Source organism: Periophthalmus magnuspinnatus, chromosome 17, assembly GCF_009829125.3.
Source record: "Periophthalmus magnuspinnatus isolate fPerMag1 chromosome 17, fPerMag1.2.pri, whole genome shotgun sequence".
NCBI classification, from domain to species: Eukaryota; Metazoa; Chordata; class Actinopteri; order Gobiiformes; family Gobiidae; genus Periophthalmus; species Periophthalmus magnuspinnatus.
This window is the reverse complement of record NC_047142.1, coordinates 23,888,738-23,916,112: the sequence shown is the minus strand read 5'-3', so window position 1 is coordinate 23,916,112 and position 27,375 is coordinate 23,888,738. Positions and strand designations below refer to the sequence as shown.

Below are 27,375 nucleotides of genomic sequence, written 5' to 3'. Positions count from 1 at the left end.
TTTATATTTATTTAAACAGCATTTAAAACAATTCGGAAGAGTTATCAGTAAACTATAATTGAGGTAATAAAGAAACCCTTTGTGGTAGAAGTTAATAAGCTTTGTAAAATTCCATTGTCGGCACAAGAATTCTACTTGAAAGGCACAAGAAAATTAAAACAAGTGATTATGTATATTGTATAAGTCACTTTCTTAGCAAAACTCCAAGCATCACAATAGTAAATAGTGATTGATCCTATCTGAGTGGCATTTGATACATGCATAAAAAGTATAAAATACAAGTGTTTTTGTTCTATAAATTAATAGTGTCTTGTTTTATGTTGTAAGTAAAAATACTTAAATATTTTCAAGTCACACACAGATAAACAGAGCTTTTATGCAGGTGTGGAACAGCAGCATCTGTTATTTTATAAAATTTTACATCTGTGACATCAAATACAGTTTCATCATGGAGTGTTAGCTGTGCTTTGTGTAGGGTCTGACTACCTGCACTCAGGTAAAGAATCAACCTGGACTGTATCCTGAAAAGCAACTCCTTGGCTTGTAAAGGACACCCGTATCCTCATCTTTAGGTTCACCTGAAAATTGTAAATCCAAAATGTTAGCAAGCTATAAGAAATACAACATGTAACTTGCACCGCACTTTACCTTGTTAGGATTATTGAGCACCACCACTTGTGTGACCTTAACTGTGCCACAAGCAGGAAGGTGGTCGCCACTGGGAGCCTTCATAAGTAACTGTACACTCTAAAAACAGAGTTTGAAAAAACAAGTCCCAGATTGGTAAAGGACTGGATTGGTGATTTGAGGGTGAGGGACAAACCTTGGGCACTGCTGCCTGAAGAGTGAAGGTAGTGATGTCGGCGTCAGTGGAATTGGAGGCTGTCAGTGTAACAATCAGGCTTGTTTCTGACTGTTTTTGACAACTTAGTGTCAAATTTACACCATTCTTCTCATATACCGGTATTGTGGGCACTACAAGAAACACAAAATATCATGCTTATGTATTATGTAATATTCCTGAAAATAAGAACTAAAATTATGAGACTTCAGACTCCTTTAGAGTGTGACGTTCACATTTGCCCTTGTTGGGTTCTGGTTTGAGCCCAGTGTTATCCTGACGGTAGACCTGGTTTGGTCCTGTTTCTAGATTATATCAGCACTGACCTGGTGTGGGTGGCATGAGGTCTAATCCCCCCAGTAAATCCAGTAGGTCTCCCCCTGGACTGCTGGTGTTGTTAGAGGACTGGGCAGAAGAAGAACTTGGCTTCCCACTATCATTAGAGTCACCCAACAAATCCAAGAGGTCACACACCTACAACACAATATTATATTCAAAATAAGTAAACCACATATACTTGTATTAAAGCATCAACCAAATATATCGTAATCTCTACACACTTGACTAGCAGGAGGCTGAGTTGGTGGTTGACCCTGAATGACTTTTACTGGCTGAACTTCTTTGACAAGCTCGCCTGTTGTCTCTCCATTAGTCTGACCAGTTGAGTTTTTCTCCATTATGGGCATCCTCTCTAACACTGCTGCCCTATAACAGCGTAAAAATGTAAAGAGTTTTGTGTTCTTCAATTAAAGATAGGTAATGCTTTTGTACCTCATGTGGTCGTATTTTTTGAACAATGCATTATATTCAACTGCTCTCTGCTGGAGCTCCAAATCTATACAGCTACCATAGATACTGACAATGCTTCTGATCCGACTGGTAAAAAGAAAGAACAACACAATGTTAAATATTTTATAGCAATAAGAAGCACCCTCTAAAATCCTGAGTTATATATGAACATACAAATGTAATGAATAGTTCTTACTCAACGTTCTCTGTGATGCGTGTACTGAGTTTCATTGTAGCTGTTAGGGCAAAACCTCTTGTGGTAGGAGATGACATGTGGGACTGTAGAACGGTTTCCAGAGCATCTAGGACATCATTTTCATTTACCTTTTGCAAAGTATTAAAAATATGAGGCAAAAAATTCAAAATAAACATTTCAGTGATAACATTGCTGAATGCTGACAAATGACTAATTACATTTATACCTGCACTGGTTCAATTTCTTGACAGTCTCCTTTTAATAGAAGGTCACCATACTCTCCTATGCACCAGCAAGCCACCTGGACCAGGGGTTGCTGTTAAAAAAGAAACACACACACAGCAAATGAGTGCAAACACCAAAAATGTAATAGTCAGTAATACTATAGTAGAACTCACACACCTGGGAGATGTCCTGCAGCAGAGCCCTGTACAGTTTGTGCACAGTGTAACAGTGCAGTTCTGATGCTGTAGTGATAAGCTGGATCAAGTTTGGAACGGTTTCATCTCTTACATCACCCCCTGCCTGTCAGAGTGGGTATTACAAATAGAATCTTAAAAACCATGCCGATCGTTGCTCGGAATCTAAGAGGTCCATATTTTTCTTTAAATTGAATGACCTAACTTTCAGTGTATACATCATTTGTGCTACAAATATAAGAAGATTTCTATTTAAATAATTCCTTCCTGATTTGAAAGATTTTGTAAGGTCCTTTCCTCATCAGAAGATATAATATTTAGATTTGAACTGCATTATTGCTAACAACAGAGGACAGTTGCCATGACAAATCCTTCAAATCAGGAACAAATCCTTTTCCTGAAACCCATGAAAAGGTTGAGTTCACATGGCATCACAACACAATAGAGTGCATAACTGAGATGGAAGCCTGGTCAGAATTTTAAACAAAAATGTGCCACATAAAAACAAATTAAAAGTGAGACTAGCTGGCACAACATTTTAATAATGATAATAGTAATAATAAGTGAGTAAGAGTGCATTTACCGTGGTAAGAACATGCAGAATGGTGTCAATGTGCCACCGCTGAGAAGGTGAATATCTGGCAAACAAGAAAAACGCATTTGTGTTTTCCTTTTTTTTTTTTTTTTTTTGCCAAATGGCTACATAAAGCCATAGTGTGTGCAGGAAATACTAAAAAGTGTTGTTGTTGTGCTGACAGTAAAATACATCATTCATCAAAAGACATCAAAAGATATCATTCAGAGTGGAGGCAGGCAAAGACATGTAGTCTTATAGTCTGTTAGAACAATAGAAGTAGTGTGTGTATTAATGAACACTGCTGCACTGAAAGCTCATTTACTAAATTTGATTGCTAGAAGGTGGAACACACATTTTTAAGCCTTTATTGCTTACCTTTCAGCTGCAGCAAAAATGCCACTGGCTGCTTGAGCCCTGAGCTCTAATGGACAGGTGGAAAGGAAGTTGAGAAGCTCCTTCATCATGGAGCGAATGTTGGAGGCAGAAACCAGGGCCAAAGACAGCTCTAGTGCACGACTACATTAGAAGGTTATTGTTAGTTTATAAATATGTACATAAATGAACACTGCATCAGCCAAACAAGGGCTGTCTGTGTAGTGCAACAAAACTAGAGAAAACATTTACCGTTTGACAGAGGCATCGGGATCTTTTAGACAGTCCACTATGGTTCCTCTGTGACGTTGGACTGCAATGTGATCTGTCCCAACTATCTTTTGAAGAGATGTCATAGCTATGTATCTGAGCAGAGCCAATCAAAAATGTAAATAAACAAAACATACTTGTATTAATTCCATTGGCTTACATAATGTAAATACCCCAGTGAAATTAATATCTACAAAACCCCTTAAGTACATGACTTCTACTCGAATATCTAGCTTCTGTAGAGATGTTATCTGACTTTCTAGGTCTCAGTGCAGTAAAACCAGTCATACAGCCACAGTTAGAGACCTGAACCTGCCGGTAAAACCAGACAGGCGAGTCCAGTCAGTTGAATAGAATATTATTAAAACCAAGTTGTGATCTCAATTTGGCAAAACAAACACACCAGGAGAAAAAGCATAAAAAGCTACAGCTGACCGTATATTTCTGTCATTGTTAAGTAGAAATCGTCCAAGTATATTTACAGCCAGAACCTGGGGAGACAACATAGCATAAGCATTATTGAAAATTAAAGGGAGAGTATGTAACCTGCACTCTTTATAAAAGGAGCTACAGTCACAAGTGAACATTGGTTGCCAGTCCTTTAACCACATCCAATCAAATTCACTTTCAATATATGGAGAAGCCATTCCTCATGTGAAAACTCAGACCCTATTAGTTTTTTTGAAGAATTTTAAGTACCAAAACATGAAATTACATCATAAATAACTTGGCCATCATTTTCATGTTTTTGTAACCCAAAGTAAATCAACATTGCAATTGTTATCAGTAAAAGCAATATTTGATATGATGGTCATGCGCATGATCTCTCTGTGTGGGGATATAGAGGGTTCATGAACATGAAGTTTGAAATAAAAACTCAACATACCCTCCCTTTAAAATGTGTACAACATCCTTGTATCTCACCCTAAGGCCGCTTTCTGATTTGATATCCAACACAGTAAGAACAGTCTCATACAATACAGCGTTGCCAGCAGTCTTTGTGCTATCTGTATTGGTCGCCACCTGTAAATAAAGAAAGAGATAACTTCTTCACATATAAGGACTTAAAAACAATAAAGTTTGTTCTTTACATGCTTTAGTATGGGCATCTTGGGCCAGGAAACTCCTTGAAAATGGGTTTACCTGGGCTAGTAAATCGTTCATAGCATCACTGGCTACTTCGTTATTGTGTCCCAAAATTCTTAGCAGTCTCAGGATGCGGACCTGGCAATGAGGAGGTGCATTTGAGTTTTGGCAAATATGTCCTGTAGGTAATACTAAGGCTGAATTTTAAATGAGACTGACCTGTAAAAAGGGATCACTGATTCCCGCAACATCATGTTCTGGGGAATAACCTGAGAGCACTAGGCCCTTCATAATATGGACCAGCTCTGGCACCGACTGACAATAGTATAATTAACACATATCATTAACACATTAGACACAGTGGAATGTAATGAAATAATTCCTGTACCTTTCTGAATCGCTCCAGTGTTTCTGGACTGCGCTCACACAGTTCTGTGATGAGCACCACAGCTCCATGCAGCACCCCTAGACAGAACACATTTAACTACCTGTATAATTTAGTCCATTTACAAACATAATGCTGCGACTTCTCACCATGGTTCTTCTCAGAGAGAAGGGAGCGAGCAGCAGGAGCAAAAAGTTCTCCAAGTTCGTTAACTTTTCTTACAATATGAACCGCACAAAGTGCAGCCTAAAGGCAAGATAAAGGCAAGATAAATGGGTGCACTATTAATAGTTAATTTAAAATTAGAAATGTACCTTTTTCTTAATGTAGGAGTTTGAGGACCGAAGCAGTTTATCAATCTCTGGTGCTAGATCTCTACACATCTCAGCTGAGCCCATACAGGCCAGAGTGCACAAGGCCAGAGACTGCACAAACTGGCTACTGTGGGAAAGATCACTGCAAACACATAAAGATCTCTGGCATAACTACACATTTCAGTGAAATATTGTGGCAGAGGGATAAAAGATATATTAGATATACACATTAGCAATATCCTACTTTTTAATAGAGTTGGTGATGAGGAGGCTAGCGTCTTGCTTTTCATCCAGTAGCATCATAGCTCCCAAGTATCCCACGCGCTTCTCACTGTAGCGAGGGCTGGCAATCATACGGACGCACTCCATCTAGTAACAAAAGTCTTTTCAGCGTTTTAAGATAATTACACCGATACAAACATGGCCTTGAGGACCTTTTCTACTTTGTGGCAGCAGGGGTTTGACTCTTAGCTCAGTGGCCTAGTTTCTACATGCACACACCATTGACTTTATGCGCACACATTAACCCTAGCTTAGTGCAGTAGATAAGAGTTGATATTGTAAGGAATAACAGCTAAGGAATAACGGTGCTGTAATGACTCTACGAGACTGCTGCTGAAGGTAACTAGACACAGTCCTGCTGCGTTGCATGCTTCTTTTTATGAATTCACATGTAATCACCAAATGTCATTGTACAGACTCTGGTTTGTCCTGACATGAGCTCAGTGAAATTCACCTCAAAACTATAGCGTCACTGCTACTCTTGCCTTTATAGAACTCTTGCCTTTATGTCATCAGAGACTAAAGACTTTTTGTGCTTTTTATTATACTCTAATACTTATTGACATTGTATTTACAGTATTAATACTATGGGTCATGCATCCTCAATTGTGTCTTTAATAAAGATCAAATAAAATAAGTAAAATAATATGACATGAGATCAAATTTCTATGGTAGCATAGGACAGCTTATAGATATAGACATTTATGTTACCACCTACAGCTATATATCATATCTTATCAATATAGACCAGTGTTTCTCAGACTGTGGTACATGTACCACTGGTGGTGCATGGGGACCCTTTGCAGTTTAAGTATTGGTTTTATTGTGAGAAAACTCTATTAACATTTTTGTCCTCCATTGGGTTAATCATAATTTAAAACTGTATATACCATATATACATTTTTTGGCTTAGTCTCATTTTAGACGTGGTTTACTCCTAATTTAGGCCTCATATAGATGATATAGGTTTGGAGCTGGTGGTACTTGGAAAACCATTATTTTATCTTAAGTGGTTCTTAGTTGCGTGACAGTGAGATTTTTGGCATTGTCCCCAGCTGCCCAATCATCAGGCAAACCCATGACATGCATTAGCTAAATCCCCTCACCTGACCAAAGTGAGCTGGGTAGCCCAGCATGTGCACATAGAGTAGTTTGGCCAGATTGTGTGATCGACCCTCATTGTCCGCCTGTCTGAACTGCGCCCGAATAGCAGCACACTCCCTCTGGATGACCCCCCGCTCCTCGCACTGTGTCCGGGCTGACCGGATAGCCCGAATCATCTCCTGCAGGGGGACTGATGGGGACATGCTGCAGTCTGTGTAACATGCAATCAATATATTAACAAAGTTTGTATGTTACAGGTATTTCACTTCCTGGATGATAGCTGTATCTAATGCAGCAGTAATAACAAAACAATGCTTTATTGTCACTGTAACAACTATACATTTAAATGTACTATATTTGCAAATATCATTATTTGGTGATATGACCTATAGCCTACATTGTATCATTTACTTATACAAAATGTTTTGATAAAAAGTAAATACCATCCGACTTTAAATGTTTTAAATCATTACTGACAGTTGGTCATAAGCTGTCAAAAAACTAAAACAAAGCATGACCACATATCTTAGCAGGTCACACCACATCCAGAGAGCGGCTAGCCCACTGACTGGACTGGGCTAACCTTGTAGATGCTGTCAAGCCTGCTTTGGAGGAGAGTGGCCTGCTTTTAAGCTAAACATTGAATACCAAAACAACACAAACGAAATGTGGTACTTTGTAAATCACATGTATACATAACAACATACCTCACAGCTGTGCAAACTCTGGTCTATGGAAAAGTGAACGCGTTTTACCGAGTACCATCAGATACTCGGCAGTTCACTGTTGGCTGGGCACGGAGTTAGGATCTGGTCAAGTCAACAACACGAGTGCGCCACTTCCGGACGCAGCTTCAAAACAAGACACTGCCATTGTCGTTTTACTGTTGCATTACTATTATGAAGATAGTATTAATAGAATTGCTAAATTTCAAATTATAAATACTCACAACCAGATCTCAGCATCTGGAAATTATTTCTATTCACACAATTGTTAAAAATTAAAGTTAGCAAGTCATGAAATGACTAGTAAAAAGTCAAATATAAAATGCTGACTGAATGTCGAGTAGGCCTACATCTGTAGTCTCCAATGAATTACATTACCATGATAGACCCACTTACGTATGTTCACTGCTTGCACTAAGGTGCATTTTATTATGAAATATACAGTCTATTTGCCTCTTTTTCATCAGTTTGCTTTACGGGGCTTCATAAAGTACACCTTTGCTCGTCATGGACAGTGGCACTTCCGCAATATGATCCAGTGGCCATGAGACTCCACCTCTTTATGCTAAACTTTTCCAGCAGGTGGATGAAAAATTTATGAGCGTGTGCTGCTACCAGCAATTTTATCAGGCAGCCCAGAGTCCACATCGTTTCACTCGGCCAGAGAACACGAAGGAATTACAATAATAGGCTAATATGGTCAGAAAAATGGCCTCTTTTCCAGACTGGCTGAATACAGTTTTAACTTCAGACTTAGGCCTATGCCTACATCAACTGGACATGGCATGCCATGGAAGATATATGGAATATCAGATGGATTAAAGTTAATCAGTTTAGGGCTATTAATTTACAGAAGCAGAGCTTTATCCCACTGTGCAGATACCATGGGAAAAAGTAAGAAAAAACATTACAATATGCTTTATTGATGATTCACAAACAAAATACATATATGAAAAGACAACAGATGAAGTGACAGTCTGGAACCTGACCAATTTCTTAATTTTAGAACAGGGCTTTATGTATGCAGTATCTGGAATGTGTTAAGGCAGGAGGGTTGTTACATTAACATGTTTTCTGCAAAATACTGAAATAAAAGCATAAAAAGTGGAGCACTGTATGACTGTATGTAACCTGTAAGTCAACACTTTTAGACTACCAATACATTTCCTTTATGAGTGCTTGAACTTTGAACCATGTCACTGAGAAGATCTAGTCTTTTTTATGTATGTACTTCAAGCGGTAATTTCTTATGACATACTTGCGTATTAAAATACCAATTCAAACGGCTTACAAACTATCTGCGTGGTCTCCTGGCGTTAACAACACCACAAAACATAAAATGCAGGGTACTATAAGTGAGCCCACTTCAGAGAGCATGGGTGACAATGCCTCTGATAGAAGGTAATTTACTAATTTCTAATCACAGGCCAATAGTGTAGGAGCGTCCTGCTGGGTTGTGGATGGCGGAGCAGGAGGGCTCTGTTACAGCCCATTCATACCACACCTTCTTTCCGTTGTTGCAGCGCCAGAAACGCACAGTGACATCCTCATCTCGGCAAACAGAGATTGGTTGCTGTATCAAAAGAGAAAAAGAATGGTGTTGATATTTTTTGCCACTCACAACGCAAGTTCTTTTTGCTAAAAAGTTTCACTTTTACTTTAAGTGGGAACAAGATGGGAAACCACGAGAACATCCCAGGTGAATGTGTATCTGGTTTTATACCTAAAGGACAAAAAAAACGTTTGTAAAAGATTACTTAATTTAAAACTAAAAACATTAAATGTGACTCACTAAGTGTGACATCTTTGTACAGTGTTGTCTCGAAGTAGCCAGCAAAACCATGCAACACCGAGTTACATGTTACAGGAAATCGGAGGCACTGGTAACGATTATTATCCATGTCTAGAAAAAGAAAAAAACAGCATGAAAATAAGAGCAAATACTTTAACAAATAATTAAAATTGATTGTAAAAGTATTTAAGCTAATTACTTGTTGTGGGGTGAACAAAAGTGAAGCAAGGTTTGGGATCTGCCAGTTGATGAAAGTTATGAAGTCGTACAACGTATGGTGTCTCAAAATGGCACTCTGGATGCTTGTCACGTTCTCTACATCCTCGCACCTCATTGTAAAGCTTTGATGAAGACAGAGGCGCCAGGAATGATGTGTAGGAACAAGGAATGCTGACTCCATCATCTAAAAGAGAAAGGTGAGAGGGGAATGTGAGGATGCACTACATTAAGGTCTTAAAGTTCTGAAATTTCTGTTTGAAATTCTACCTTTGAGAAAATGCTGAGCACCATCCAAGCACTCTGGAGACAGTTCATTGTCACCAAATGAACCAAGCAATTCACTGACAATGATGTCAGCTTTTTCAGGTGCTGTCCATTCACGCATATCACATGACACCACGGTCACCTGGTCCCCCCACTCCTCAAAGCGCCAGTTTTCCAACCTTAAAAAAAAAAATTATATTGAAAACAAATAGCTAAAATATAATATTTAAACATGCACATATAACTTACGTGACAACAGCATTGGGATTTTTTTCCACAGCATACACTCTCAATTTCCGGTCAGCTTGTTTAGCAGCACGTAAAGAAGCATTGACCAGAGGGCCTCGTCCTGCACCCAATACCATCAACACCCTATTTAAAACAGAAAACACTTCATTATTGAGTATAAGCAGAGCAGTTCTTCCTGAATGTCTAAATTTGACTCACTGAACATTGGTGGCTTTTTGTTCATCTGGAACTCTGTCTAGCAGACATTTATACACAGCCTGTAATAACATGTAACAACATTGAGGAATGTTCAATTTTTATTTTTTTTTAATCTAAAAACAAAAACATTAGATATTTTTCTGTTCATAGGTACCTGGATTTTTACAAAAGAGTATTATTTTCAGTAGTCCATAATAAAGGACCTGTTGGAGAAGCTCACCTGTTGGTATTGTGAATATTTAATAGGGTCCTTCTCAAACACTTCATATGTTTGAGATTCCAGGTTATCCATGAGAGGCTGAAATACATAAAAGAAATGTTTTTAAAATGTAATAGTAAAATATTCAAATCTAAGTGATTTACAATACTAAACTAATTTTAGCCATTTCAAATTGCATATACATATATAAAAAACTGAATTGGTCAATATTTGTATTGTGTGTATTTGTAAGTTTATTACTTGAAGGGGGGACTGCAGGTAGTCTTCATAGCCTTTGGCAAACATCTCATAGGCATTGGGTGCTGGTCGGTTCTGGTTCAGATATTCTAGGTACTGCAGGTACGATCTGAAGTCTTTTTCTGTGTGACGGCTGGTGCCAGTAAAGACAAACTGGGCCTCCAACTACAAAAAAAACAACTTTTAAATTTAAAGCAAATAGATTTTTAAATCATTTCCTACCTTAAAAAGGCGGAATATTATTCTCTGGTGAGCTTTAGACAAGACTGGAAAGCCCTTCTTATTGGTTAGGAAAATGCTGGTGGGCAGTATAGCTGCTTTGATGGGTTCTCCAAGCCACTTGTCAATCACAGCATCTGAGGGCATGTCTGGCCCAATTTCGATTGCTGAAACAAAATAAAGCTTGTTATTAGTTTCTATTTGGAAACACATTGTCTTTTCCAAATGAACTCACCTAAAGTTATCCTCTTGTTGTAATCACAAAGAGTCCTAAAGGAGTGCCACCTTAACATACAGAAGCAAAAGGTGGTAAAAAACAATATTCAACAGTTTACAGTCAGAATCCAAATATTGTACATTGGGTCTCTGGACTTACCAGCCCCATGTCTTCTCTTCAGTGCTCAAGTCATCAAAACAAGAGACTTGTTCATTCTCAACAAGATCCTCTTGTGTGTCCTCTGAAGCCACAAGGGGAACCCTGATCCAGAACTAATAAAAGGAAAAACACCGATGAGCTTTACTTCACTTCAAATATAAAAAAAAAGAACATCCACCTGTTGAAATAGCATCTTACGTTTGATGTGTGGTGGCCAGTGTGAATGTGATTAAGCAGCAGGCGAGCGAGATTTGCATTATGAGGTCCCCTCAGAGGGAGCATAAACACAGGCAGACCCAGGTATGCTGAGAAATTCAACTCCTGAACGAGAGCCTGGACACATAATTTAGCATTAACAGCGTGAAAGGACTGGAAGCATTATCCACCAAAACCACACGAACATTTACTTACTGCCTCTGAATTTCTGCGCTCTGTCTCCAGCTCTGAGTCCACGTCTATCCATGGTGAAAGCTTTCCAACTATAAGGGTGTTCCAATCTGCCAAAACATTATTTCAATCATATTCTGATAGGTTAATGACACATGTACAATAGTTACAATAACAGTTTATCTAGTATTAGAGCCAACCTCTTCCACAGAGTAGCAGGTCAGAACGAGTCTGGGCACCTGGACGCGATTTAGCGGGCTCAAGCTCATACTCTCTTCTGAACCTCGGGTGATAAAGTGGCATGCAAAGGAAGTCAAACCTGGAAGAAAAATACACATACAAGACACTCACAATATACGGAATTACTGAGTGTTGTGGAATTTACAAAGACAAGAAATCTTTGTTTTACAACAGAGTAAAAACCACGCGAAACACTGATGAATGCGATCATTGTGATGTGCACGTGTTGTCATTTCACCGGATTGCAGCTCACCAGACACCGCTCACGGATGGCGGTGCCGTTTACCATATCGTCCCTGTTGCTAAGCTTTCTAAAGCGCAGAAAAAAATGTTCTTACCCGAGTTTGGCGACAGCTGCGAGCGTGTCAGCAATCTCAGGCACACAATTCAAGTCTCTCCCGCAAGACACTCGGCTCCCTGTGCTGGCGGACGCCATGACTGAACTGCTCGATCCGACAGGACCGCGGCGTTACAGTCTCGTGGAAACAAGCGCCATGTTGGATCTGCAAGGATGTTAATGCGATAGTTGATAATGGGATTTTAGAGCCGTAATGACTTCTCATGTACATCAGTCCCAACATCTCGTGTGCTATCGCGAGTAACGACGAGTTCCCAAAGTGCGACGTAATGTCGATTTTAATGTTATTAAAATTATATGTTTTATTGAGATTGTCTTATTTCTTACAGGCGTTTAGAATAAATCAAGTTAAGGCTTTTCTGTTTGTGCCTAGCTGTAAATTTGCAATACGTACACATGCAATTATATTCAGGATAGTAGGCAATGTTAAATTCTAATTGCTGTTTGTCAAACATTTGTTTTTGTCTAGCAGGTTGCATCAACAGTTTTTTTTTTAGTTTAAATATATCGAAATAAGCAAAGCCAGCAGAATATATTACTATGCATAAAACAGCATCCCAGTATCATGTTCACAGCAGATATTTGATGTGTCTGCATTTATGAACATTATAAAAAGGGTGAGTGAAACTGAATGTAATTTTATTGGACCTTATTGTGCTGCAGAATGGCTTTGGAAGATATTTGTGCCTTAAAGTACACCCTTTCTTCATTGGATAATGCCACTACATTTCAAATTAATTATTTTCCCAACCTGAGAAGATCATCAGAAACTCTACTGACCGGGGCTCCATTGACCTTCAGTATACCAAACTCTGTATCTTCATTATTAACTTCTCACTCTTCTAAACCTTCAATTACTGTTCCTAGACCTTTTGCTCTGTCTCATGGGACAACAACCCTGGGATTCATCTTCAAAGGTGGGGTCATCGCTGCAGCAGACACGCGGGCAAGTGCTGGGGGACTTGTAGCTTGTCCAGCTGTGCACAAGATTACTCCTCTTCACTCCCACTTGGTTGTCACCTCCTCTGGCAGTGGAGCAGACTGTATGCTGTGGGAACGAATCCTGACAAGAGAAATTAGGCTCTATCAGCTTAGACACAAACGACGACTGTCAGTAAGAGGAACAGCCAAGCTCCTTTCATTCATGTTGCATCCATTTAAAGGGACTGATGTGTGTGTAGCCCTTACTTTATGTGGTTGGGATATAGAAATGTGCAACAGTGAGTTTCCAAATAGTGCACATTCTCCTTCAAATCAGAGTGTTACTGACATAGCACAATCTGCATCTACTCACAATGGTCCTAAACTGATTTATGTGTGCAGTGATGGTGCTCGGTTTGAGGGAAATGTCTTTTCGGTGGGCTCTGGGTCCCCTTATGCCTATGGAGTTCTAGACAGGGATTTGAAGTGGAGTCTGAGTGTTGCAGAGGCTGTGTCTTTGGCCAGAGAAGCTGTGTTTCGAGCTACTCACAGGGACGCATACTCTGGAAACAATGTGGACCTCTTTCACGTCACAGCTCAAGGGTGGTATCAAAGACAGAGAGAGGACTTGAAGGAGGAATATTACAGGAAAGAGACACAAAAGAAAGTGGAAAAAAGATTGAGGTGTCAATAAAATCAACAACTTTGATTCTTATGTCTTTTATATTTTGACATATTTGATAAATGCAACAAACTTATATTTGACAGGCAAAAAATAGAGTGTGCTAGCAAAATCATGATACATTATTGGTTGTGTTGATGTTGCTTTTTTTAAATTTTATTTTATTTTTTATAATTTTGGTTGACAGTTTTAGAGCTTAGATTACACACTCTAACATGCATTTAAGCATTAAAACTAGAAGCCAGCTGTTATTATTTTTCATGAGTGCACCCTAACCAGTCTTAATCCCTTGTATGCTCAGAAATCTGGTGACTGATCTGAATTACTTTAGTTTTTCATACATATGCAATATTGTTAGCCGTAAAATATGATATACTCATGTGTTTTTGTAATACATACAGGACTTTGTCGTTGTTGTGGTTCACGTCTGCTTCCTAACACCGCCGCACCTATAGAGGGCGCTGTCAGAATTGGTAAATTGGTTAGTAAAGGCAGGAAGTTGCTTTCTCATCGTTACACTCAAAAGATGGCACTTGCTAGTGTGTTAAATAGTGATTTTGGTGATTTTTCTTATGAAAAATGCCAGCCGGTCGACTTTATAGGAGGTATGGGTCTTAGCGGTGGGGGTTTTGAGTCTGCTCCGGGGGAAAGTCTTAGCTTCACCGTCAAGAACCCGCTGTGTGCCGAAGCCGAAGATGATGTCGAGAAGAAAATACAGTTTCTGCATGGGACCACCACCTTAGCTTTCAAGGTGATTATTTAATGAATTATGACACATGTGATGTTTGCTACGAAAATAATTAAAGCTGTAGTCTACCTCGTCAGATGGATCATGTTGAAGAGCCCAATCAAACTGCCCGTGACTTCATTTATGATGTTAGCATGCTAATGTAGCTATAAAGCGCTTTCTCATGCAGTTACTTTGTGTGACTGTCAGTAGTTAACGGACCCATAAATCTTTGTAATACCTTCTTGTTGATTTTAATTTGCACTGCATATAATACGCCTCTGTGGTGGTACCTAGTAAATGATCCTGATGTACTCCGAGTGTATTAAATGTGTTCTGTTGTATTTTTCGAGACAAATTTTTAGTTTCCAAAAAAAAACAAACCAACAACAAACACATTTTAAGTCAGTTGGTGCCCTTCCATTTTAGTGGTGTTTCATCTAAATGTATGTCTGTTTTTGTTCATTTTTATGCCAAACATAAGATCTGTAATGTTTTCTCTCTTCAGTTCCAGCATGGTGTTATTGTGGCAGTGGATTCTCGGGCCACAGCAGGCGCCTATATCGCCTCTCAGACGGTGAAGAAAGTGATTGAGATCAATCCATACTTACTGGGCACAATGGCTGGAGGAGCTGCAGATTGTAGTTTTTGGGAGCGTCTTTTAGCCCGTCAGTGCCGCATCTACGAGCTTCGGAACAAGGAGCGCATCTCTGTGGCTGCAGCCTCCAAGCTACTGGCAAACATGGTGTACCAGTACAAAGGCATGGGACTCAGCATGGGGACAATGGTCTGTGGATGGGACAAGAGAGGACCAGGTAAATATATGCATAGCTACAAAAACAATCTAAACTGGACCAAATCAGATACCTGTCATTTGGAGTTATTTATACATGTCCTGTGACGAATGAAGGATGTAAATATCTAGTAGGTATTTCACAGTGTAAATTATCAGTGTTTGACCACTAGATGGTGGTGCTATGCTTCTTTCCCTTTTGTCCTTTTGGGTTTTCAGCAGTGACTCTTGGACACTGTGCCCTGTGTGTGAGGCCATACATCAGGGAAGGTGTGCTTAAAGAGGCCGTCACAGTGACACTGTAATGGAAAATCGATGAGGCTGGGACTGCGGGCCAGCAAACACAAGGCAGAATGATAGACGTTGGATCCCAGTGCTGGACAATTGGGTCGCATGCATAATGCGTGTACCTGCAAAGATCGATCCTGGCTTTGTTTGGAAAGTTGAGAGGCCTGTGATCACTTGACAGACTTCCAGTGTGCCCACAGTCCTGAGTGACATGGGCTAAAATCCGGACAATCAAAGGGTGAAATAATAATCTTGATATAAGTCCAATATAGGTGGTAGACCAGTTTGACAGTGATTGAATGAAAAGGTAAATGTCATGTAAACTGAATCAATTGTGATTAGGTTGGATGCTCATTAACTGGCGATAATCATGTCAAGAGCACTTACACCCCTGATGGAGTGTCTTAAGCTGCATGCAAACTAAATTGAGCAAAAGCCTTGTTGAAGAGCCTTGACAAATATGTCTCCACACATTCAAATGTTCTGTATTGTAACATCGTAATCAGGATGTAGCCTGTCTAACCTGCTGCGGCTTTGGTTTGAGAAATGGGTCTTAATCATCTGTTACTGCCTTTCACAAGGACGTGTGCTCTTTATTACAATGTGATAATAAAGTAAAGTGTTTGTGATGATAGCTGAGACCCATGTGGCACTCATTGTTGGACCATCCCCTGGAGAGTGATGCAATAGTTCTGATGTGTTATTCAGCTGCTACCCCTCTTCTCTCCTGATCCAATGGTGACTGGGTGGGACGGACGGCAGACGGACTGACACTTAGCTATTTGATGCTGGAAATCCATCGGTTGCACTGTGCTCTCCTCACCACCTCCAAAGGCTGACTGTCTATGCTGTAGTTAAGTCTTCTTAAGCACTTGCCAGTTGACTGAGGTGAAAGAAGACTGCTGTCTGTCACTGACGCAATTCACCTGTATACTACTTGGGATGTTATAGTGTAAAATTTTAGTGTTACGATTATTTTGTGAAGAAATTACACTATTTGAACAATTATTCAATTATTGACACCATGTCCAAACAGCAGTGAAATCTAGGGTTTGTAGGCCTTTAGACACATTAGTCGCTTGATGTTGCCATAGTCGAGCAGGATTTGTCTTAGTCAACTGATTATTTTATTTGTAATTAATTCTATGCATAACAGAAAGGAGAAGGTAGGACATGGATTAGCTGAAGATGAGTGAATCCTGTGTTTACTTTTCTGTATAGTGCAGTTGCATGGTCAGATCATAGATGTAATTGTTAGAGAGCTTTCGTCATGGCCCTTTTAGTCGACTGATTGGCAGGGCAGGTCTTTAGTCGACCAAGAATGCCTTTTTTCCTAGTGAGACCCTTAATTTTCTTTTTCATTCTCATTGTTTTAGTATAGTAGCATAGTATTCGTCAAGAATGTGACCAGCTTTATGAAATCCAACTTTCTGACTTCAACAACAATTGCTGATTAATCATATAATCTTAATATCGCTATATACCACTATGGCCCTCGGTTAATGTGGGTGCCATGAATTGTAGGCTTATGTTTTACTTCCTGAGCTCTCTTTGGTTCATGCTTTTAGTATTTAAGAAGCTTATGCAACAGCATAATTAACTACAAGATTCCAGGTGTGTGGAATTTTTTTGTTTGCAATGCTTCTAGAGTTGAATCCATGCGCTCCTCCCTCTAACGGCTCTACGCCACACAACCCTTTACAACTTTCTCTCCGCCTGTTATGTTTTTAACGAGTCTTTTACAGTTTTCAAGAGGAACAGGCAGGTCTTCGAATGGCAAATTACCCCCGCGCATAGGCAGGCACCAGATGATTATCATGGCAAGCGAACGACAGGCTGAGGAAGCTGCAATTTGGCAGTTCGAAGCGATGGTAAGCCACTTTTTCAGAATAGCAAGTGGCTTTCTATTGCTAATAGACTGTTACCGCTTTCGCAGAAGAGTGTGCAATCTAAGGGCACATTGAAGTGGCTTTTTAATGCGAGCGATGGTGAACAATAAAAGCGTCACTTATTGAGCACTTTTTTTCGGTGTCATTTTCACCTTTTTTCCCTCACATATGTGGCCGTGTTTACTTGCCAGTGCGAATCCACGTCATAATAGTATCTTACATATCAAGTGTGTCATGACATGACATGGCACAAATGTCTTGCAAGTACATCTTTTGTCTGACCCATACTGTTCTTTTGCAGTTATATCTGACCATGTGAGTTAGTTAACTTCAGCCAGTCCAAATGTGCCTAGTCTCGGGGAAAATATGTGTTGCATGTGTGAAAGGTTATTAGTCTTCAATCTGTACAATTCTGGTTGTGTTTATAGGATCTGAGCAAGCTTTTTTTTGTTTTCCCTTTTCTTGAAGTGCAAGGTGTGGTTACCTGCAGCTCTGGTTGCAGGTCGATAGTTAATTTTTAGCACGTTTGCAGGGATCAATAAGGCCTTGAGCAGGGCCCCTGGGCTGGGTGGATGTGGATCGCGCCATGTCAGCAGGTTCCGGGTCGCCTTGGTTTACTTGAGGATGCAGCTGTTCATATCTGCCTGCCTTACTTCATTTGGAGAGGCTGCAGCTGTTCATTTGTTCTCTGGAGGAGGTGGAGTGTGTGCTTGTGGTGCTTATGTGAATTTTACAGACAACTCTTAACACCTGATTGGAGATTTCTTCAAAGAGCAGTTTGTTCTGCAAAATGATGACCTGCTTTCTGTTTCCTCAGGACTCTACTATGTGGACTCAGAGGGGAACAGAGTGTGTGGTGACCTGTTTGCAGTGGGCTCTGGCTCCATGTATGCCTATGGTGTGATGGACAGCGGCCTGCGGCATGACTTGACCGTGGAAGAGGCCTGTGATCTGGGGCGCCGTGCCATCTACCAAGCAACATACCGTGATGCCTACAGTGGAGGGCAGGTCAACCTCTACCATGTCCACAGTGAGGGCTGGACCAGGATCTCCCAGGATGATGTCCTAAAGCTGCACCAGCAGTATAAGGAGCAGGCTTAGGCCATAGAGGGCAAAGGGGTGAATTATAGTTTTTTTAGGGATTTGTTCACATAAATGTTTAAGATGTTCTGTAATGTAACATAAATAAAGAAAAAACTCCAAACAGTTCAATTCTACTTCCATTACTTCACTGACCCATTTTGACTTGTGACTAGCTTTAAGCCTTTGTTACATTGTGTATTTAAAAACCCATAAGCTCAATTTAACCAACACTTAGAATTACTTGAGGCCTGAGGAAAGAGTGGTCGACTCAGATGTGTTTTAACACAGTGTAGGAGTGTGGAAAGTGCCCTATATACATTTATTTGGATCAGACTTTCCATCTAATGCTTTCTCAATAAAATGTGTGGCTCTGGGCCTCTGGTTATTTGTACTTGGACACAGCAGGGGTAATCTGGGCATAAATGAACTTGATGGACACAGTTCAGTTGTGTTACATTGTATTTTTAGCTTTTAAGTTAACTTTGTTCCTATATGTTGTACATTTATTAGTGGGGAGTAGCACTGTCTAAATAGCACTATTTAATTGCATACCTCCAGTTGCAGTAATTGTGTCTCCTGACTTGTAACAGTGTGTTTTCTTCCCTTCATTGATAATGTTGCCTGCCTCCACTCACTTTGCACAAATGCTGCTTTTAATTGGAAGAAGAAAATTTATTCCCTAATTCCTTGCAGACTCAACTAGCTTCTCTATGCGCAATGTAGTGTGCAGTCCTGCCACAGTGGTTTACAATGTAACGACGTACTCTGGCGGTGTGCCCCTCCAGCAGTTTTTATGGTTGGGAACAAACACTAATAAAAGGGATGAGGTAGGCATGTGAAGCCAATGCACTTCAAACCATGGTTAAAAACTAGTTTCACAGGTGACTAGTCGGCAGATGGAACCCAAATAGGATTTCAATAAATGGTAATGAGCAGGCCTCATCTGTGGAGCAGCCTAAAGTAAATGAAGTGGTGAAATTGCTCTATCAATACAAGTGGCAGTGATATGTATGTGTGTAATCTCTAATGAAAGCAGGGACTATTAGGCCAAATCACCATACTATCCTCAGGTATAACATTATTTAACAAAACACTGCTTTAAGGGTTATGAACAAGCAGAGGTAGATCAATATACTATTATGCAAAGATTCCAAAATATGTGAAAAGAGAGTGGCTACAAACTATGTAGAAACATTTCTACAGTAAATTATTTCTAATGGCATCACATTTTATACAGCATTTCTTGGACACTCAAAGATTATACCATACATTGCATTATTCATTCCATCCTTGGTGGTAATTGTAGCCACAACTGCCCTGAGATAGACTGACAGAAGTGAGGCTGCCAATCTGTGCCTTCAATCAGCACCAATCACACACACATTCATATACACTAGTAAGCAAGGTGGGTGAAGTGCCTTACCTAAGGACTCCACAACAGTATGCACTACTGCTTCATTGTGGTACCTGGTATTCCCAGCGATCTTCAATCCAAGTAGGCTACTAACAAAAACCCAACCCTTCTTAGCTTCTGAGATAAAATCTGGCATTGTCAAGGTATAACAAACTCACAAATCCTCTATAATGTCTTTTCAGTGATGTTCATGTCATCATATTTATCTCAAAATAGTAATGATCCCTTGTTCTAAACAATGGAAACTAGCATTCCACATGTGGATAAAATGTGATATAATGATGCTCCTAATATGATTTTATCACTGAATACTTACATCTAAAATGGAGGGATATGACCAGTGGGTGCTGCGTGGTGTTAATAATGAATGAGTTGTTGCAGGTGAAACATAGCCAGTGATTACACTTCAGCTAAATCACGCAGCCCTGATCTCTGTAAATACATTCTGTAAAAGTAATTACAACTCATAATTCTGCCCAATATTCAATCAAAGAACTATATCTTTAACACAACCACAAACATTTCTCACTTTGCTACTTATTTTCATACAAACCCAAGAGGCCCAGGGTTCCCCAAAGTGTTTTATTTGATCACATTTTTTTTTCTATTTTATTATTATTTTTATTATGCTCGTGACTGATGTGTTAGAACTTGGATCAAACCACAGAGGAAAGCCTGTGTGCTGCTCTTGGCCATAGAGCAGTCCTCAGTACTGTTCTCACCTTGGACTCCTCACCAAGGATCCCTTTGAAAAAGATGATGCATCTCAAGGGACAAAATTACTAAAAAATATATATATTTGGTGGATATTGACCACTGGAGATGAGGATCGATACAGTTAAGCTAAGGAGGAGAGCTAAAGATATCCTTTATTTAAGTCCTCTGTGACACGTTTCAAAGTTTGTAACATACCTTTAGCCCATTTATTTCATTAAAATATATTTAAATAATATTTCATTTAAATCTGTTCACTTGTTGACGATAATTGACACCTACCCACTCAATTAACAACCTGTCAAACAGTCATTTAATGAAGTTAAACAGTTAATTAATGTCAAAATAAGCAAGAGACTAATTAAAGGGGCATATGTGAACAACAGACATGGTGCAGTGATTCCACATTTGTTGAATCATTTGACATTGCCTTGATTTGAAGCCTTCCCCGTCCAAAGATAGTCCATGGACGTGTGAAATTATTTATCTTTAATGAAGCCCTGTGCCCCTGAGGAGCTGTGTGCACGCTTAGCCCCTCACCCATAGAGTTCCTGGTGCTCTGCCCGGCTCCTCCTGTCTGACGTTTGACCTTGGCATTAGCCCAGCAGACAGTCAGCAGCAGCAGCACTGGGCAAAAGGAGGAGCTAGTCTGTCTGGCACCAAGATTGCAGGTTGTCAACAGGTATTTTCAGAATAGCTGCTATTATCAGTACCAGCCTTCATATTTTTTTCACAAAGCTTTACACTCAGGGCAAGATGGTGACACTCTGGGGAGGCATTGCAAAATGAGGAAAATGGCTCGCTTTTTTCATCTAAATTACACAGAATGCAATGAAAAAGACCAGCTGGCGATATTGAAAGGTGCCAGCATGATGATTTTCACACTGTCAGAAAATAACCCCTGTGCCCACATTATACCATCTGTCAGGTGGTCGTCTGTGATGTGCTCCAAGGCTCCAGGACGGATCTGAGCACAACATATTTTCCCACACACCTTTACCTACACGCTCTTATTCCCATGATTTAATACTGGAGTTTGTAATTGGATTCTCAAAGGCACAAACTCCCACATCAGGTGCGGCTGACTGGGTATTGAGGAATCATTGTTTATTTCTGCTGATGCATCTCACGATTGAAAAACAAATGAGAAGTCTATTTGACTGGGGTAATGACTCCCGGCTGGACGCTTGTCGTCCACCCCAGGGCTCTGAGTCCAGTGTCATATAATCAGCACACCCAAGACCCTAAAACCACGCCAGCTCTGACAAAAAACAAAGCCGGTATGACGATAATTGCATTTGTGGTCCCGGCGCATCCCCTTTTGGAACTGGCGCCTCTGCCTCGGCTCGTTTGAGAGCTGTACTTTTTCATCCCTCACCATGACAGTCGCGCTCTTGTCATTCCCGCTGCGTGCTCACCACAGCTGCCTCACTCTACTTCACACTTTTCGCTTTCCCTTTCAGCATGCTTTTATACAATGTGTTTGGCGATTGCTTTTTTGACTTGATTAATTCAGTGACACGACCGAATACAGCTCTGCAAAGTAAACAGTGCAGTCCTTGAGTTGTATCCAATCGGAGACGTTGTTTGTCCATTTCCCAGCAGCACTCGGGCCCCTGCCAACAGCTCCATTGTGGCTCTTGATGATGATGATGAGGGTGGTAGGAAGGAGGATGGTGATAGCTCCTCTATTAGCACGACCCAGGTCTCCAGAGGCCCCAGGCATTGCAGTTTATCCCCTGTCATGACACCTGACTGTATAAATGGAGCCTGTCTGTTTGTTTTATCGTCAGTAGCACTGGTCCTTGGCTCACAGGCAAACACAGGGTCAGGAGACTACAGCTAAAGACATGCACTGAGAGCGATGGTGGCTGCCGCAGTCACTCACTTACTCCCATGTGGCTACTGGCGTTTTTATAGCACCACATTCTCTAATGTGTGGTGACTAAGACCCCTAGGGCTGGCAAAAGTAAATTGTAGATTCTGTTTTTGAACATATTTTCAATAGTCTTTTTCTGGCCTCTTGCTATTTTAGTGCCTATTCAGTTAATTTTAGCTTACATGTGTCCACTTAACATTTGTTCAAGTAGCACACCATTACAGAGCTATGAGTCGGAGCTGAAATTGTGCTGGTGCAGCTATAGAAATCTTTGCTCCTGAGAACATCAGGTTTTAAGTGAGCATTACCTTTATGCTCAAGGTTTTTTAGTATGACATTAGAGTCACTCACACTTCCCTCCCAACCTGGCAAAGGTCAGATAAATATGTGCAGCTCTCTTGATTCAAGTTATTAATCTGGGATCTCTCTTGCTCTAACCGATCAGGGAAAGACGGAACATTCAGACAAATACTTTAAGTTGATTCAAAGCAAATCTTCGGAGCGAGCAGAGAAGTCACTAACCTGGTTAACACCAGATTGATATGTGTACCAATCTGAATTGAGTTCCACCCATTATCAATCTGGATTGGCTCCGTACAATATTCTTTGAGAAGAGGAGGGAGTCTCAGTACAGTTCAGAACAGAATGATATCTCATTTCTTATACAGAGGGATATCTGGTCACCACGCCCTCCTTTGCGTCTTAAATCAAAACCAAGCATGATTGTTTTTTTTTTATTGGTACATGTGAAATGAAGGAGCTCATTGGTCATCTATCACTTACAAACAAAATGATATTTCTTTTGCGTGCTCATTGATTCTGCAGAAATACTCAATGTTTTCTAGTTTCCAGGGGGATTCACTGGTGACCAGACTCACATTTTTGTAAAAAATATTGAAGAAGTGTGTATTCTGGATCCCAAGCAAATAACTACCATTTCTAATGCTTGGTACCTTGTTAGCAAGTATGAATAAAATATTGTTATCAGAAAGTATACGCTTTCTGCTCTGCATTAAAAGTTGTATGGACTCAAATGGATCATTCGGGAGCTGTAAAAGATCATTGTGTGTGTATGTAGATACTTTAAATGCAAGGGCCTGGCTTTTGGACTTCTCCTTTCATAATCAGTGAGTCAAAAGCAAACGTGAGCAAGCTGCTTTTATGTGCTGAACAGATGGTTTGTGCTTCACAAGAATCTCAAATTTGCCCCAACCTCAGTCGCTGTCAACAACAGTGTGCATGACTGACTTTAAACCATTCATAAGGGATCTTGAATCTTAATCTGTTGTCCAGTTCTGTTTGATTTATTTTCTATTTCTAAGTAGTCTCATGGGCCCTGCATGACAATCTTATGGAAGCAGTCTGTTTCTCTAGGCTTAATGAGCATATGACCATTGATTCTAACACATTTAACAATGTTCCACATAGTAAAAGAGAGAGTTTGTTGTTTGTCAGTGTACATAGATACACCTGACCATTGATCAGGCAGACATGTAATAGGAGACATGTGATGTTGATCAGTCAGTCAGTGATTTCAGATGCCATTTCAGTCCAAAATCAGTCTTTACTCCTGCAAAGCCACGTCAATAAAACAAACCATTGGGTTTCACATGATCTCCCCCTTTGGCATTTGAGCGTCACCATACTGACAAATGAGAGCAGAAATACAGCTCTCCCTTATTGGTTTAAAGTGTCACTCACAGCTTCAGGCCTTTTGACAGAGTAGCCAGCACCAGCACAAGTGCAATCTCAAGACAAACTACTTCTGCCAAGCCTGGAGCCTCAGTTCCCCTTTTCTCTTCTTCTTCTCCTCACCGCACCATCCATCTTTCCACATTTCCAATTTGAATTATCTCTTCTCAGGCGGGCTTCCACTCCCATCTGGCCCTATCCTGCAATGACACACAACAAAGGAGTTTAATGGAGGTAATAATTAACCACACTTGTAATCCATGTGCTAGAACTGCGGCTTCCTTCCTCTGCAATTGTGAATCCGACTAATAACGCGGGATAGCTCGCCAAAACGGACGATCGCCCACTGATAGATGGTCTCCTGTCCTAAATGTGAAAGCAAAGGGGGCCAAGAGGGACTCCAGAAGTGATTGACACGAAGTTTTGGCACCAGGATTGAGTGTGAAAGAGAGAGAGAAATAATTGATGAGTTCCTCCACTGGCACCGAGACGAATGCCAGAAGTGAGTAATGACCTCTTGGAAGTTCGGCTCCTATGATCACAAACAATAGCCGGAGTTGTCACGGCTGTGGAAGTGACACAATGGATGGTGATCGGAGAGTGAGGAGTTTAATGGGTTTAATCATGTGAAATGGCAGCATAATTAAATAAGAGGACTGTGCTTTGAACATTATTACAGCAGTTCATAATGATCACTTTTGGGGTTTTTTTCTTTTCTTGTTTGTCTTTGCCCTTTTTGCTTCTTCCTGTGACAGTTTGAGTGCCGAAGTGCCCAGTGGTCGGTTTCTTTTGTGTTTTTGTGCTGTGATGTTTTCATGTTAGGACCAAAGTCAAAAGGAAAAGAAAATGGATAGAGCCACTAGTTCTTTGTTTTCCTGAGAATAAACCTGAGTGTTTGGTCCAGGTGTTTTGCTGCCAATTATTTTAGCACACTTAATTTTGTGTGCATGCGTGTGTTTCTTCTTCTTTTTTAACAAAATATCAAATAACATTTTATTTTGATTCTGGGAAGTGTTAGAATATTGTTCAACATCAGTATACTTATGTTAAAAAGAATAGCTTAGAAAGTGATCTATTTTATGAAAAAGCTATGTCTGTTTGAGTTTGGATTGCAGTCTAGTCACAAGAATCATCACAATCTGTCAACCAACCAATAAACTACACGCTCAATACCAGAGACAGATAAGAGAAAGAATCGATGAAGAATTTAAATGATTCTTTGTAAGTTTATGTAGCACGTTTGACTTATTATATCAGGTATAAAGGCTAATGGATAGCCTCTAACAGAACCTGCAATTTATATATTTTAGAAATTGAGAGGTCCGATTGAGTTGATTATTGCATCTTAACTCTATTGTTTCTAAGTATCTGCACAACAAAGTACTGCTTGTTTAATCACAGTGCATTGTTGTGTTTATCATCCCATCAGTTAGCTCCTGTCCATGTTGCTGTCCTCTCTCTCCAGTCTCTTCTCAGTCCCTCTCATTACTCTGATGGCCCTGATGCTTCTATTGAGTGGGGCCCTATCTTCCGTGTGCGGCACCAAGGGCTTCTTCTCCATCTTTATTCACATCTGCCTCACTCAGCTATGACAGTAGTCCGTGGAGCACAATAACAGTGTGTCACCTGCTACGCATATTATCATAAAGGTCACTGGAGGATTTGTGTATAGTGCTTTGTTTACCAAGGATTCTTGAATATGGCCTGGTTAGTTTATTGTACCTATTCTGTATCTTCCAATATATGACTTTGTAAAAGGCGGATGTTGATAAAGTTCAACTGATAAAGTTCAATCATTAATTAACCAAGAAATCCAACCATGAAGGGTCTGAAAATGTGCTCATTTTAGATCCCTGTAAAATAAGAAATTTTCATTTTAAGATATATGCTAGGTAAGGCAAATAAGGATGATATGGAAGGTTTAAATTGCAAGTATGAGTAGTAGACGTTGGTTGAGCTTCTTCTGTGAGTGGTGACTTTGGTGGCTATGTCCATGTGGGAGTGTAAATGTGCAAAGGCATTTAATGAGCTGAAAGTGGATTTTCAGCCAACCAGTTCTTCTCCTTTGCACTTCTAGTATAATTTAGTCCCCATGTGCGGGAGTCCCCCTTTGATCCTCACACTCGCTCCCACTACTACACGCTACCTGAGCCACAACCACTTTCTATTATTCAGCTCTAATGGTACAGGCTTGGTCACTTATAGAGCGCGCTGTGGATCATCTTCTTTTTTATTAGATATCATCACTTCTTAAATGCAAATGTGTGCGCTTGTTCTAACACTGTCCCATTTTTCCATCGCTCCTGTGCTCCCATGCCTCCCAATCTGGCTCTACATTCTTGTAAAATGTAATGTCACTCCTCTACACTATTTTCATCTGCTCCTGTCCCGGGAGATGCTGTATTTTTTATTATACACTTTATACAAATACAACACATACAGTTATAGTACCCAAGTTACACAAATTATTACATGAGGCTTTCTTTATGCTTTATTAAGGTGTAGTTATCATAAAATATTAACAGCATGTCTTGTATTCTGGGAGTATATAAACACACCTGTTTTAGTTCAGACTTTTCAATAAAACCCGTAGCTCAACATTAACTGCCCTCTTTGGAGATATGGTACTGAAAGTAAAATTGAGACTGAGTTCCATTACCCAAAGGATTTAACAAGAGACTTAACTTGCTTATCTCTGACTCCATTAAACCTATTAACATACAAAGTTCATACATCCTGCTGTGTCATTTACCATAAAAAATCATCATGTTAACTTTAAAATGCACTTTTTCTTAATGATTATTTTAAATTCTTCATGAGTGTATGGCTCAGCCTAAGTGATACATTTGTACTAATAAATAATGTGTTCAAACGTTTAGCTGCATTTATTTCTGAATGCCTGGTTTTCCGAAGGATTCATTCAAATGATAATGACAACAAAGGAACAGTTAACACATAAACCCAAGCATTAAATGGCATCTGTATTTTCTGAGTTGGTGTTTAGTGACATTTGAAAGATTTATTCTAAAGTAGATGGAATAAAAGTTTGAGCAAAAAAAAAAAAAAAAAAATCACTTCTTTATTCTTCCCAAAGTGCTACTGAGTTCATTGTCAAAGTAGATGGAATAAAGTCTGTACTAAAAAGAAGACATTTGTAATACTTAAAAAAAAAAA

The 27,375-nt window shown here is 39.9% G+C and overlaps 5 protein-coding genes across 5 annotated transcripts in view; 3 read left to right on the top strand and 2 right to left on the bottom strand.

Annotated features, from left to right (window-relative positions):
* Positions 1-27,375, top strand: part of dhrs1 (dehydrogenase/reductase (SDR family) member 1) — a 142,757-nt gene that overhangs the window by 18,118 nt on the left and 97,264 nt on the right. The gene's annotated exons all lie outside the window — the stretch shown is intronic.
* On the bottom strand, positions 10-7,489 carry ap1g2 (adaptor related protein complex 1 subunit gamma 2). The gene is made up of 22 exons (XM_033982750.2): positions 7,343-7,489; positions 6,638-6,846; positions 5,494-5,618; positions 5,250-5,391; positions 5,085-5,181; positions 4,939-5,015; positions 4,770-4,865; positions 4,608-4,688; positions 4,389-4,487; positions 3,900-3,955; positions 3,447-3,560; positions 3,198-3,338; positions 2,829-2,883; positions 2,229-2,351; positions 2,053-2,142; positions 1,827-1,954; positions 1,613-1,717; positions 1,402-1,546; positions 1,168-1,315; positions 824-975; positions 649-747; positions 10-578 (listed from the first exon to the last, which is right to left on the bottom strand). The coding sequence occupies exons 2-22, from the start codon at positions 6,836-6,838 to the stop codon at positions 483-485; spliced, it is 2,370 nt and encodes a 789-aa protein (XP_033838641.1). The 5' UTR covers positions 6,839-6,846; positions 7,343-7,489; the 3' UTR covers positions 10-482.
* prmt5 (protein arginine methyltransferase 5) lies at positions 8,263-13,667 on the bottom strand. The gene is made up of 18 exons (XM_033982555.2): positions 13,591-13,667; positions 12,989-13,182; positions 12,100-12,264; positions 11,722-11,840; positions 11,546-11,631; positions 11,333-11,467; positions 11,135-11,247; positions 10,994-11,043; positions 10,762-10,925; positions 10,543-10,704; positions 10,303-10,380; positions 10,083-10,141; positions 9,885-10,007; positions 9,639-9,814; positions 9,352-9,555; positions 9,153-9,263; positions 9,019-9,083; positions 8,263-8,933 (listed from the first exon to the last, which is right to left on the bottom strand). Exons 3-18 carry the CDS (start codon positions 12,195-12,197, stop codon positions 8,781-8,783), a joined length of 1,896 nt encoding a protein of 631 aa, XP_033838446.1. The 5' UTR covers positions 12,198-12,264; positions 12,989-13,182; positions 13,591-13,667; the 3' UTR covers positions 8,263-8,780.
* Positions 12,753-13,734, top strand: psmb11a (proteasome 20S subunit beta 11a). The gene has a single exon (XM_055228254.1). It carries the CDS (start codon positions 12,784-12,786, stop codon positions 13,732-13,734), a length of 951 nt encoding a protein of 316 aa, XP_055084229.1. The 5' UTR covers positions 12,753-12,783.
* On the top strand, positions 14,194-18,756 carry psmb5 (proteasome 20S subunit beta 5). Its single transcript, XM_033982610.2, has 3 exons — positions 14,194-14,473; positions 14,958-15,264; positions 18,237-18,756. Exons 1-3 carry the CDS (start codon positions 14,249-14,251, stop codon positions 18,518-18,520), a joined length of 816 nt encoding a protein of 271 aa, XP_033838501.1. The 5' UTR covers positions 14,194-14,248; the 3' UTR covers positions 18,521-18,756.